This window comes from Bactrocera dorsalis, chromosome 2 (genome assembly GCF_023373825.1).
Source record: "Bactrocera dorsalis isolate Fly_Bdor chromosome 2, ASM2337382v1, whole genome shotgun sequence".
Taxonomy (NCBI): Eukaryota; Metazoa; Arthropoda; class Insecta; order Diptera; family Tephritidae; genus Bactrocera; species Bactrocera dorsalis.
In genome coordinates, this window is record NC_064304.1 from 60,023,457 (window position 1) to 60,038,000 (window position 14,544).

At 35.1% G+C, this 14,544-nt stretch overlaps 3 protein-coding genes across 7 annotated transcripts in view; 1 reads left to right on the forward strand and 2 right to left on the reverse strand.

Moving 5' to 3' along the window:
- LOC105234087 (tyrosine kinase receptor Cad96Ca) overlaps positions 1 to 14,544 on the forward strand; it is a 252,333-nt gene that overhangs the window by 92,981 nt on the left and 144,808 nt on the right. The gene's annotated exons all lie outside the window — the stretch shown is intronic.
- The window catches only part of LOC125776665 (uncharacterized), a 263,872-nt gene that overhangs the window by 90,914 nt on the left and 158,414 nt on the right, over positions 1 to 14,544 (reverse strand). The gene's annotated exons all lie outside the window — the stretch shown is intronic.
- Positions 9,757 to 11,516, reverse strand: LOC125776637 (uncharacterized). Its single transcript, XM_049450077.1, has 2 exons — positions 9,957 to 11,516; positions 9,757 to 9,901 (listed from the first exon to the last, which is right to left on the reverse strand). Exons 1-2 carry the CDS (start codon positions 11,256 to 11,258, stop codon positions 9,890 to 9,892), a joined length of 1,314 nt encoding a protein of 437 aa, XP_049306034.1. The 5' UTR covers positions 11,259 to 11,516; the 3' UTR covers positions 9,757 to 9,889.

The window sequence follows — 14,544 nt, forward strand, 5'->3', positions numbered from 1 at the left end:
ATAAAAATATTGCACAAAATAATTTAATAAGATTTTTAATCTTCCACAATAGATGTATCCAAAATCCTATAACTCTACTAAATATATTAAACTACCGAAACTAACTTTTAAAAGGGGGAGGTAGTTACCTATGTGAAATGCACAAAAATTTGATGTGCCGAAAATTAGGGTTGGCTGCCTGTCTATTAAAAATTCTTAAAGAAAAATATGTTCTAATTCTTATAAAAAGGTATTTTAGAACGCCGGGTTGTGAATTTTCGCAGCAATAAAAAGGCTCTTCATCTCCCATCATACTATGTACTTTTTTTGAAAATCCTATAAGATGACAACAAGGATCAAAATTGTCATTCAATATAGCATCGAGTTTTTTCAAAAAATCTATGAAGGGTTCAGGAGCTTTTACCAGATTTGACGAATCGTACACTTTTTCTTTTGTAAAAGTGAATGCGTCTTCAGGGATCTGATCTTTTTCAAAAAGTGGCAAAGGTTGGGAACAATTATGCAATTTAAAATATTCATAATACATATAACCACAAAAATATGCAAATGAATTTCGCTGTAGGAAATCGCTTTCAGTTACATCGATTTCGATACAATTCCTATCACTATAGGGACTATCTAAGAACGGTCTTGGCAAACCTTGAAATGTTTGCCAAGAACTATCCTGAATCAAAGGGTCATTACATACTCTTTCAAGGGTATTGAAAGAAAATAGTTCTAAATCTCTACCCTGCAGAGATTCACAATTGCCACGTGTCACAAATTTGACATGTCTAAGGCCCCAAGATTGGCGGAAAAGGTCAGAAAACATAGACGGAGTTGTTCTTGAGTTCAATCCTCCCCCTTTCCTAATCTGTCCGAAGTAGTGTTCTAGTTCGTCTTGGCAAAGTCTTCTTGTCTTGATATATTCAAAACCCTCCCGGCACAATATGCGCCAAAATCGTCTTAAACTGCGAATGTTAAGAAGCCAACCTCTAATAAACAAAAATGTATTTGTGATATCTCGACCAAACATATCACAAACGGTGATAGAGTTAAATGCTTCTTCGGCTTCGACTAAAAAATTCATTTGATCTAAACTGCCCGAAAAGGGTTCACCATATTTTTTTAATGCTCCGAGGCATTTACTATTAAAAATATTGAAGAGTTGGTCGAAAAACAATACATTTGCGTCCGTCTGTTCGACTAAGCTACCTATTTCAAACACTAAATTATTTTTTGGAATTACATCCACTGTGGGTGCGTACAAATTAGAATCGGGGACTGCCCGTTTACTTAACCTTAATTTGTTCCTCATCCGGAACGCTGACAGGCGAATAGCTCCTTTTTTGGGGTGTCTGTTACCCCCAAAAGTTACATCCATTTTCCTCGCCTATGAAAATTTTCATAAATTTAACAAAATAATATAAAAGCAAAATGGTTAGTATAAAACAAGCAAATCTTGGTTAGTTTTTTTAAGTAAAAAATAAAATGGTGCAAAAAAAAACGAAAACGCATGAAAAGCATTAAATGAATGATGATGAACCAACCGTTAGAGGCATCATTTAAAACGTCGCTGAAATTTTTAATAAACTATTTATACGTTTATTTTCATACAAAAAAAACTTTTCTTTTAAAAACTATCATATTATCTATGACTAATTTTTAAGGTTTAACAAAATGAATTACCTTAAGTAATTAATACTATTTATGGTATTGATAATTTAAAAGTAACATGTAGTCATATTTTGTATAACTACGCCCTTATAAGTTAATATAATATTTACTTAATGAATTATATTTATAATTAAACACTTTCGTAACAAAAATTTTGTAAGCCATTTGTTCTTTAACCTAATTAAAACTAATACAGTTTTCATTATACTTAAAAAAAGTTCTTAACTAAAACTGTATTCCGTAGGCCATCCCGAAAAAAAACATAACCACTTCACCTGGGTAGTTTGTATTGGTGGAAAGGCTGCCTGTAGATAATACACATGTGGCAAAAACATGGTTTTGAATTAATAAAAAAAAGATTTTAAATTTTTATAATGCACACTTTTATGTATACATAAGAACTAATACGCATTAAGGGGCTATACCAGTGTGACGCTTTCAAAAAATCGGTTTTTTTTTAATTTTTTTTTGATAATTTAAACGACTTTTTCAAAATTGCTGACATCATAACTCAACGAGATATTGGCCAATCGACTTCAAATTGAAACTGAGTATTCTACAGTATATTATTTACTATACAATGACCTACGATCTTTTTGATTGAGTGAAAATTGTCAATTTGCCATTAAAAAAAACGACATTTGTTTACCTAAAAAAGACACTTTTTTCGGAACCTCCGAAGACAGCACATAATTTCGTTATTATTCAATATTTTTGTAAAAAAAAAAACTTACAATATAGCCGAAAATATACCTTATTATGTCCAAAGAACTTCGAAATATTCGACTGAGTACTTTCTTTGAAAAATCACGAAATTCGTCTAATTTTCCATGGGTAACACTGGTATAGCCCCTTAAATATTTGATAAATATACATATACATATATATAAAAATTCACCCAAGTATCAATAAAATAACTAACACATATTCCAAAATAAATTCATACCTTGCTAATTCTCGTACCGATGGGATTTCGGAATTCTTCTGTAAACACAAACTTATTAAAAACTTCGACATATTTCTAATATATTTATACACCTTACCTTAATTTAGCTTTATCTCAGCAACAACACTTATTCACAATATAAAAAATATAATATAACTAACACTAATATTTATTGTTAAAATCTTCAATATACTTACGTTTGTGTTTAAACTCAATTTCCAATTGATGTTTTCCTATAACGGCTAACGAATTGTCAATTTGTACACATATGTCAAACGACAAATTACCACCCAGGATTGTATCCTACTGCATGCAAAAGTTTAGAAATACTTGAAGCGTGTTTAAAAATTGCCCGAAAAAAACAACTGATTTAACATCAAACAACAAGTAATATCCTAATAAAATTGAACAGAGATTCAAAATAATTCAATATAATCACTTAAATAACGTAAACACTTGCATTATTTAATATATGTATTTTAAAGTGTTGATCATCAAAATTTAAAATTTATATGTAGCTCAAATGCTAACACAACACCCTGATTACCATGAAAGTAGCAAAAATAGTGTTACACAACACCCTAAGATTTCTTAGAGGTGAGTATATGTATTTACAAAGCAAAGGTTGTCTACTGTATATACTGAGGTTGTCGTTGATCTTTTGAAAGAGAATCACGTTAAACGTCATGAGTGCTAAGCATGCTTCGCGCTACGAAGCTGTGTTCCTTTGCATCCACCCGAAAGGTCCCAAAATGTCGGAATCAGCGGCTGCTAAATATATGAGAAAGTCGAAGGTATTTATACAGAAGTGGATACAGATGAAAAAAGAATAGTGAATCTGTTTTCGCGGACTCCAGCTTTAACACTGCGACAAGGACAAGCAAAATTAATGGCAAAAGCTTTAGAAATATCCTACGAAACTATCCGAACCCTTCTTCATAATCATGACCTGCAATGGTGCAACACAATGAAGACAAAGCGACTCGCTTGGGCGCAAGAGAATATTGATAGAGATTTTGAAAATGTCATTTTTGCTGATGAATGATATGGGCACGTTCTGTCCTCACGCGAGCCTAGTCAACTTCCACCAATAAGCTTGTTCAGCGGACCGTAAAACATGGAATAAAGGTGCATCTTTGGGGCTGCTTCTCAAAGCAGGGTTTCGGCACTTTGTACTTATTTACTGACAACCTAAGAGAAACGAGAAAACTCGATTTTCGAGTAGAATCGGAATCGAGTTTACCATCCCTACTGGCAGCTATCGGGGCACATATAAAACCTCCGCACAATAACCACCACAAAAAAAAAATGATTTTTTTCCATGTAATTTATATGGAAAACAGAAAATTTGAAATAGGCACCTCTTAATATTAATATTAAGAGCTCATCTTTTGAGTGACTTTTTTTTACACATTTTCGAAAGTTTTGAGCCTGTTTTTCAGTTGAAAAAAAAGGTTGCCTCAGTATGACACACCCTAATATATATACATAAGTACATAAAACGCCTTCACGGATTCAAATCATGACATGACATTAGTAATGATATTTGTGCGCTTTATGTGTTGCATATTATACGTTTATATGCAAGCATATATGTATGTACATATGTATTGATATCAATATCATTTTGCAAATTTTTATGAATGCATGTAAAACTGATAGTATTCTAATAAAAGAAATGAATATTCACAGTAATATTTATAGTTCGTTTCGACTTGAACACCTTATGTTTCTTATTAATTCTTTAATATTTACATAATATGCTGCTAAATACTGTTGTATTATATTTGTTGCTAATAAAAATTGGCTTTGTTACAACATATACCATATATCCTACATATGTATGTTCGTTTATTTATCATCATATTTGTGCATAATATGTGCATATACATATGTATACATATGTATGTATCTAAGTAAAATTCAAATATAAATCATGATATCACTTAACAGTTATAAAATGTGCTGGCACTGCTCTATATGTGAATGTATATATGTACATATGTACATGTACATATTGCCGAACAAATAATTTATACACAAACCTACATACATATATGAGCATACACATGTAAATATGTCACCAACAAAACACAACAATCGTCTCGAATAGCATCAGCAGCGTCACAATTCAATATGGCAGCCAAATAGCCAATGCCTAAATTTATAGTAAAACACGCAACAACAACATTTTCATTCATGAACGCAAGCGTATTTTCAACAGGCACACTTGCTTCATTCACAAAAGCAAACACCATTGTGTCTCCCCGATCATGGCTTTGCAGGCAAGCGTCTTTTCGCGACGATGGCTAAAGCTAAAAATCATAAATTGAACAATTTCTGATATTTGTACTGCTGGAAAACTGACAACCCCGCAGACTCACAAAACACAGAAAGGAGTGACAAAAAGTGGCTACAAAGTTCTCGTCGATTTAAAATATTTGCCAAATCTAAAATATTTTGCCGTGACTCGCAAAAATCTGCGTCGATATGTATGCACGCTCATACATCTTCATACATATTTACGCCAGTTTGTCGGCGAAGCTGTTGTAGTGGCAAGGGAAGCGGCGACGGTTGGCGTTCGTTCGTTTGTTTTTTCGGCACAGCTTGGACAATAACACAATGTTGTGACGCCTAGTCGTCGCTTCAGTCGTTCGACACATTGACTTTTCGACAAAACGTGAGCTTCGGCCATTGATTTTCGTGACAACGGAGATGCGGAAAGATGCGTGCGGCACTTGTTATTCCCTTATGAATGTTTGTACATATTTACATACGAGTATGTAGCTCGTATTTGCTTTGATAAACATACAGACAAATTTTTTACTTGCACACATTATTATATATAAATGAGTATATGAGCGTCTGCTTGCTGTATATATATCAGCGTTGTCTACGGCCTATGCGCACAATAGCGCACGGACAGTGCCAGACACCTCACAGTAACAACATGTCGCGACAAGTGTCTGTGAAAGCACGATTGTGCTACTGTATTCAACTTCGTAGGCAAGCAAAGCAAAATTTTGCGATCAGTTGACGCTAGAATAACCAACACAAGCATAACGTGCACACAGTCACGTTGGACAACACTGATATATATGTATGCATATTCCAATATGTTTTTGTACACGCATGTGCACTTTCATAAGTATGTGATCTGTTGGCTTTTTTCCATTTACGCATGCCACGTTGTATATGAATAAGGGTTGATTTCGCACTTGCCCATATGCGATGTCTGCATGTATCTATATAAGTTTAAACAAATCAAAGTCAAGGTTATTGTTTTCTGAATATACTTAAATGCAAATTTTATTGATTTATTATTATTTAAAATTAACAATTTAAAGATTTTTTATAAAATGTATAAGCAAGTTTAAAATGTTAAAAAAATTATAATGCAGAATTACGAAATTGTCCATTTGAAATGGAAATTTCTCACACGACTTAATATATAAAAAAGTTATTGAATTTCACTTGCTTTTTGTAGCATGGGATGACCGATTCGTTTAATGGTTGCGTTCGAACTGACCTCCTCTTTATTTTTCTCTACACTTTCATGTCGCCAGTTACAAGTTTAAAAACTCAGGGTTGCTTATTTGAGTAACATTAAAATAAGGTATGATACATATTCAAAAGTACATCAGGGTTGCTTATTCGAGTAACATTAAAATAAGGTATGATACAAATTCAATAGTACATCAGGGTTGCTTATTCGAGTAACATTAAGATAAGGTATGATACAAATTCAAAAGTACAACAGGATTGCTTATTCAAGTAACATTAAAATAAGGTAACGATACAACATAATACAGTAACCATACTTATATTGCTACAATTCGGCCGTCCTGACCATGAGATCACCTGATCTCAAGTGACTGACTAGACTTCGCGTCCTTTGAACCATGGTTTTATATTTCCAACTGCCCATACCCCGTGGTATGGGACTCGAGACTGTTGAAACCCGTCGACATCTCTAAGTAAGTACCGATCGTTTCGTAAAACCTTTTCAATACAATACGGTCCCTTAAATTTAGGAATCAGTTTTTTAGACACCCCTACGTGAGAATCGAAATTTTTTATAACCACATAATCTCCCTTTACATATTTTCTTGGCGCTCGCCTTTTTTTTATTAACAAATTTTGTATTATACTGTTGCAACTGTTCTTGTTTTACACTCGCCTTCTCACGAATATCCTGCAAAATTCGATTTTCACATGACTTATCAACTTCTCTTAAGTTTTCTTTCAGCGAATCAACAACTTCACCTCTTTGATTTACACCGAATAACATTACGCTCGGGTGCTCCCCGGTTGACCTATGTATCGTGTTATTTAAAGCATGCTCTATACTTTCTATTACCGCATTCAAGTTGTATCGTTTATCTGTGTTTAACATTTTTGATATCATTGGCCCCAAACTCCTATTTACCCGCTCTACCTGACCATTTGCCTGTGGAGAACCTGTAGCGATCTTAATATGCTGAACCGAGTTTTGTTCTAAAAATTCTTTAAATTCACCAGATGTAAAACAACTTCCTCTATCAGACACAATGCATTTAGGACGACTATAAATCCGGAAATAACTTTGCAACGCTTGAATCGCTTCTCTAGTATTTGTTGTTTTGGTAGGGTAAAGTCTGACAAATTTTGTAAATGCATCAATGACGACAAAAATGTGTTTCGTTTTTAATGAGTTATCAATCGGACCGAAGTGGTCAATGTGAACAACTTCGAAGGGAATTCTTCCTTTTGGAATGCTATGTAAAAAACCCTCCTGCGCCCCACTTTTGGAAGAGAATACAATACATTTCAAGCAATTTTTTATGTGTCTATCAACCTTTTCTCTCAACTTAGGGAACCAATAGCTTTTCGATATTAATTCTACTACTTTATCTATTCCAACATGGCCAACCTCATCATGATATTTGTAAATTACATTACCCTCCATATCTTGTGGAACACAAAATAAAACTCTGCCATCATTTTTTTTTCTGTACAAAACCCCATTTCTCATCTCAAATAATTTATGTTCTTTTTCTTCTAATAGTCTTTTCCACTTTTTTAAATTCTCATCTCTTCCTTGACATATAATCAAATTTTCTTCAAAGGTATTTGTTTCTACTACTAGAATATTACTGGACCGACTTAGAGCATCAACATGCTGCATGTGTTTTCCCGCTCGATGCTCCAACGTATAATTGAAGTTTTGTAATTCTAAAGCCCGTCGTGCTATTCTAGGGTTAAGTTCTTTTTTATTCAATGTAAGTGCAAGTGAATCTGTTATGATCTTGAAGGGTTTTCCTTGAAGGTACACACGAAATCGTTTCAAAGCACTAACTATTGCTAAAGCTTCCAACTCGAAGCTGTGATATCGTGACTCTGCTTCTGTAGTTCTTTTCGAAAAATAAAAAATTGGGTGCATCTTTCCATCTTCTTTCCGTTGCAATAAAATAGCCCCTAACCCTATCGAACTTGCATCACAATGTAACTCGGTGTAATCATTCGGGTCATACAACGCAAGTACCGGGGCGCCTAGCAGTTTAGATTTCAAAAGCTCAAAGCATTCTAATTCTTTTGCCCCAAACGAAAATATCTTTTCCTTTTTTGTCAAGTCGAACAGAGGCTTTGCCAGAACAGAAAAATCCTTCACAAACCTCCTGAAATACGAACACAAACCTATGAAACTTTGTACTGTATGAACGTTTTTTGGCACCGGAAAATTTTTTATCGCTTCTAGTCCTTTGTCATCCGCCCTTATTCCTTCACCGTCAACAATATAACCCAAATAATTCACGCTTGTTTGTAGAAATTCACACTTGTCTAACCTTAATTCAAGTTTATTTTGAGTTATCTTATTTAATACTTTTTCTAGAATTTGGAAATGGTTCTCTAAATTTTCGGTTGCAATCATGATATCGTCTAAATACACTATAACTTCTCCTTCTTTTATCATTTCTGCAAATATTTTGTGTATAAACCTTTGAAACATCGATGGTGCATTTTTAAGTCCAAAAGGCATTCTCGTGAATTCAAACTGGCCCAACGGAGTCACAAAAGACGTATATCTCTCCGATTCTGGATGCATATAAACATGAAAAAACCCATTCTTAAGATCAAGCTTTGTGAATATTTTCTTTTTCGCTAACCGGTCTAACAAGTCATCAATTAATGGAATCGGATAATTATCTTTCGCGGTTACTTTATTCAACGTCCGGTAATCTACACACATTCTAAGATCTCCCGTTTTTTTTTTTACTAATACAATCGGCGACGCATATTCGGACTCGCTTGGTTTGATATATCCCTTTGCTAAATACTCATCTATCAACTTTTGCAACTCCCCTTTTTCTACATACGATAATCGCCGCGGGGAATAATGAAAAGGTTTTATGTTTTCTAATACGAGTCTCATGTTACACTTTACCAATGGTTCATCAGGACGTTCGGCCTGTACATACAGTTTTGTAAATATTTTATTTAATTTTGTACAAATTGAATGTGATATATTTTTTCCCACATTCAGACTTAGTTCTTTCCCTTTATCAAAATCAATAAGCATTAACCATCTTATATTTCTAGAACTTTCATTATTTTCACTATTACTTTCCACTTCATTAATTTGATCTAATTTCTTATCACCCAACTTTTTAATTTCATCAACAATACAATTTGTAACCATATTTGCTTTACATCGACTATCACTCAAATTATTTTTCCGATCAATTATCTCTTTTCTTTTATTCACATCAGTTAACGTTTTATTTCTATTTGCATCAACTATCATTTTCCTATCATTTGTTTCGTCAACAATACACTCAGTTTTATTTATATCACCCACTTTTGTTTTTCTATCATTTGTTTCACTTAACGTAACTATACACTTTTCTACTTTACAATTTTTGTTACAATCTTTTTTGAACCCGCCCACTTTAGGTTTACCTTCATCGTTTACGCTTGCATATTCAACACTGTTATCATCAACACTCTTTTTTAACTTAATTAATGTATTCTCTTTGATCTCATCCTTGCATATCAAAACTAAATTACTTGCTTTGAAAAAGTCTCTACCCAAAACTACGTCATACCCCATAGTCTCATCGGCCACTACGATCAAATTTATATTGACAAATTTATTTTCAAAACAAACATTACAATTAAATTCACCAAACATTTCTAATTTACTTTTATTTAAACCAAAATATGGAATACAAACTGAAAAATTATCATTAAATTCAATAGTATCTGGTAAGGATGATCGTTTTACAAAACTTATTGGGCTTCCTGAGTCTATGAGGCATTCTAAAGATAAAATACATTTAGTATTATTACTTACAATAAACTTTAAATATCTTACGTATGGGCTCTCATCTGCACGGTTGTTTTGAATCCTCGTTGGACACGTAGCGACTTTATGTTCCATGCTGCCACACCCATAACACGCCCCAACCTCTCGCTTCGGCTTCCGACATGCCACGGCCATGTGTCCAAATGAGTTGCAGTTGAAACATTTGACATTAGTGCGAGGCATCTGCATCGAGTCACGTTTCAATTCAACTCTCCCGAACGCCTGCAGAAGCTGCACTCTTGTAGTGTAGCATTGGATATACGCCTGATTCCGTAACTGCTCGTCCGGCATACCCTCGACAATATGGTCAATCAGCTCGCATTCATCCATATTCAACAGATCTGACAGTAAAACTTTTTCATTGTAGTATTTTTGGAAGGTTTCGCCAACCGACCACTTGCGCGCTTCAAACTGTTTTCGCAGCAACAACTTGTTGTGTGTTGGTGCAAACACCGCTTGCATTTCTGCAACAAGGCTGTCTATATTTTCGGTGATAAACAGAGGCCTCGCGTGCAGCCACACTCTTGCACTACCTTTCAACTTGCTTATCATTACAGCGCGCAGCGCGCTATGATCAAGGTTAAAAACTTTTCCAGCACTTCTTAACTGTTGAATCCATATGTTGAAATTCGGCCCACCTTCGTATTCTGGTAACAGATCTTTTACCATCTCCAAAGGTATAGCACCGACACTCCTTACCGTAGCGCTATCTTTTTCGTTTCTTACTGTACCCACAGCGCCATCGCTGTTCAAAGCGTCATTGTCTTTTAAAGCGCCGCCGTCGTTCAAAGCGCTGCTGCCGTTGTTCAATGCGCCGCCGTCGTTCGAAGCGCTGCTGCCGTTGTTCAATGCGCCGCCGTCGTTCGAAGCGCCGCCGCTATTAATCGTTGCATGTTGTATGTTCGCTTGTCTGTTATATGTTGCGCTGACATTCGTTACGTCGCCATTCAAAACACTCGAAGCTCTGCCATTCGATGAATCATCCCTCTCTGTCACACCAGCGGCGCCGCCCACCACACTGCTCGATCCAAGTTGCACAATCACCAGCTTCAACCGCTCGACTTCTTTGGTCAGGAGCTCATTTTGTGTCTCCAAATCACGCTCCGCTGTCTCCTCCAAAGGTGATTCACCAACGCCCACCGACTCAACCTCCTCGCCAGCGAAACTAGGGCAATCGCCACGCTCAACCGCAGGCACATCGCCCAACCTTATTGCTAGGGCACTTTTGTTGCCATGAGTCGGGAGTCCCAACCGCTTCAACCACTCACGCAACTGGGCCGCCGTATATATATTAGTATCGATGCACTCCATTTAAAAAAAAATTTGTTAAAACTTTGCTACTGTACCCGAATCCCACTTCTGAAATATTGTAGCATGGGATGACCGATTCGTTTAATGGTTGCGTTCGAACTGACCTCCTCTTTATTTTTCTCTACACTTTCATGTCGCCAGTTACAAGTTTAAAAACTCAGGGTTGCTTATTTGAGTAACATTAAAATAAGGTATGATACATATTCAAAAGTACATCAGGGTTGCTTATTCGAGTAACATTAAAATAAGGTATGATACAAATTCAATAGTACATCAGGGTTGCTTATTCGAGTAACATTAAGATAAGGTATGATACAAATTCAAAAGTACAACAGGATTGCTTATTCAAGTAACATTAAAATAAGGTAACGATACAACATAATACAGTAACCATACTTATATTGCTACATTTTTTAAAAACAAATGTTGCACTTAAACAAGATGGAAACAACATTTGTGTTTAAAAAAGCTAAACTCAGTTGCAAAGCTAAAAAAGGAGAAAAATAAGAAGAAAAAAGTACCTGAAAATACAACAAGATAAACCTGAAAATAGAAGAAAAAGCTGAAAATAAAAAAACCTGTAAATAGAATAAAATACTAAATATTAAAAAAAAGTAAATATGTATTTTCAATGAATTCATTACTCACCCAAAAGTAAGATGTTCTTAAATCAAACGGTCTTGACTTGCAACTTACTTCAGTTTATTTAGTTTAGCATCGCTCTTCCGATGTTGTTCATTATAAATTTCTTCTTTTACTAACCATTTCGAGTTTTTGAATAACCGTGCCGTTACCAAGTATTCTAACAACTTAATTTTATGAGTAAAACACTCATCGGTTGGATCAAACCACTCAGGAAAAACATTTTCCGTTTTTTCTTTAATTGCGGACAACATCAGACTACGAACATTTGAACAATGAGCATATTTGTTGAAAAGGTTGACGTACCACATCATCTGCAGTCGACACACTTCGAAGACGCTATCACTTGGATTGACCAGCCTTAAATCGGCGTCATCCTTATAATTTTTCGCTTTGATTAGGGCCTCCGAATAAAGCGATAAATCACTTTGTGTCTTCGTCATTGCCGTAGCGCATTTTTTGCAATGGATTTTACACAAAATTTTCTGGTAAATACTATAGCCAGTGTAATATCGCTTGATCTGGACGTCAGCTGTGTCCTCCTCTTCAACAAAGTTTTCGTCTGGAATAGTAAACGATTCCAGGTCGAGTTGCTCAGATTCTTGTTCGACTCCCTGTACTTCGAGATGACGATCTTCGGGGCCTAAGTTCCAGTCTAAATTTATGTCGTCATCATCCTCACAATTAGCCCCCTTATCTTGAAAATTTTTCCTCAAAATTTTCATCGAAATTAAACGAGCTACTATATACTGTATCTCATTGGCAGACGGATGGGTATTGACACCATGGCTAGCCCGGACTCTATAAAAAAAAATTTCCAACGCGTCTTGATTCAGTTTCCCAAGGAATATATAACTTAATTCCTTTTGTTCCCTGAATAATTCTTGGCTCAACTGAATAATTCCAACAATTGTGGAACAGAACCCACCTAAACACCTACTGTGAGCCATGTTCGGAAGTTTTAATGATTTCAAATACTTAAGGTAATCAAAGAGGCGTTGGACCTTCCCGGAGTCGTTTTTCAATAGCGGACATTTTAAGGGATTTTTTGAAACAAATTCTTGCAGTCTAGATCATCGAATAGATCATTCATTTTTTTTACAAATAACTGCGTAGGCTTTGCACATTTTAATATATATTCGTCGGAGCCGAATAAATTTTGGCTATCGGCCATTTCTATGCCAGCCACAACCGAATTGCTCAGAACTTGGGTTGCACGTTTTACGGACATTTTTTCAAAAACGCTAGGATATACGTGGGCCTCTGTGAGTTTTGGACATATCTTGAAACATGTATTGTCTTGATCTATGGAGTAAAGTTTTTTTTTAACTTTAAAGCTGGCTATTCCATCTGGAGTTGAAATATCATATTTCATAAATGTGTTTCGGATGGACTTAATTAGATGGCAATAGTCATCGTCGCTTCGTGACGATCATCCTAGCGAATGTTACAGCATCTTTGCTTGAATTTACATCCGCAACTATTGCACATTTACTAAGGTCTTGATACCTTTTTTCCAAGTCTTTAATCTTATTATTCAATTTAAGCGCATTACTTTGATAGTAACGTGCCGATCGAGCAAATCGTTCACGACTATCTAATGCATAGCCTACTTCGTCATTTTGGGGTTCTAATTCTAATCTCCTTTTTTCTAAAATTGAATATGCTTCGAATTGCCTCAAAGTTGTGTCGTCCTTCTCTTCTTTACTTCCTACAGCTACCTCAGGACGACCATAAGTATTAGAAACGGGCGGGCACACCCAAATTGAGTCAGCACTAGATGAGCTACGACTTAGTGCTGAACCTAATCTGAAACAGGGAAAAGCCCCAGGCAATAGTTTGAATTTGGTAACGTACTGCGAACCGAAATAGCTTCGACAAATAAAAAGACTATCGGAAGGTGATACAACTAAGTTGCAAGCCTTTGCCCAACTTTCTCGAACATCTTTCTCGTTCGGAAATTTGTAAAGCGTTTTCTGCCAATTAGAAATGCAGCATCTTCGAATCGGCAATGGAGCCGTCCACAAATGCTTAGGGGGTTCGTCATATCCTATTTATGTACATAAAAAAATTTAAATAAATTGCTAATATTTATGTTCAAATATACATACATAATATCTATGTTCAAATATATTGAACGTACATTGCATATGTACATATGTATGTATATTGAACATGAAATGCATTGTCATGCAAAACAATGTTTGTAAATGTACGCATATGAAAACAAACCCAAGGTCACACAACATATGTATGTATGTTCAAACAATAGGTAACATACACACATGCAGGCGCGGATCCACGCGCCCCTGCACACAAATAAATTTGAAAATAAAATTAGAATGAAATATTTCTCAGCTTAGAAACGATCCAGTGGTAAGAATCTTAAGAATTTGATTTAAGTTTAAAGTTTGTTCATACAAATCAAACAGTTTGATATTACAATTCAAACAGAATTTTTTCCATTTGACATTTTATGAATTTTTTTGTTTTTTTTGAAAATATTAGCATACTCTTTATATGTATGTCTAGAAAAATATTTATTTTTATTTAATTTTAAATGAGTTAAGCCCCATATAGGATCCCGTTCAACGCGATTGCCAACCCCCACAAACCATCTTCGTCATTGGAGTCTCGCCGATAT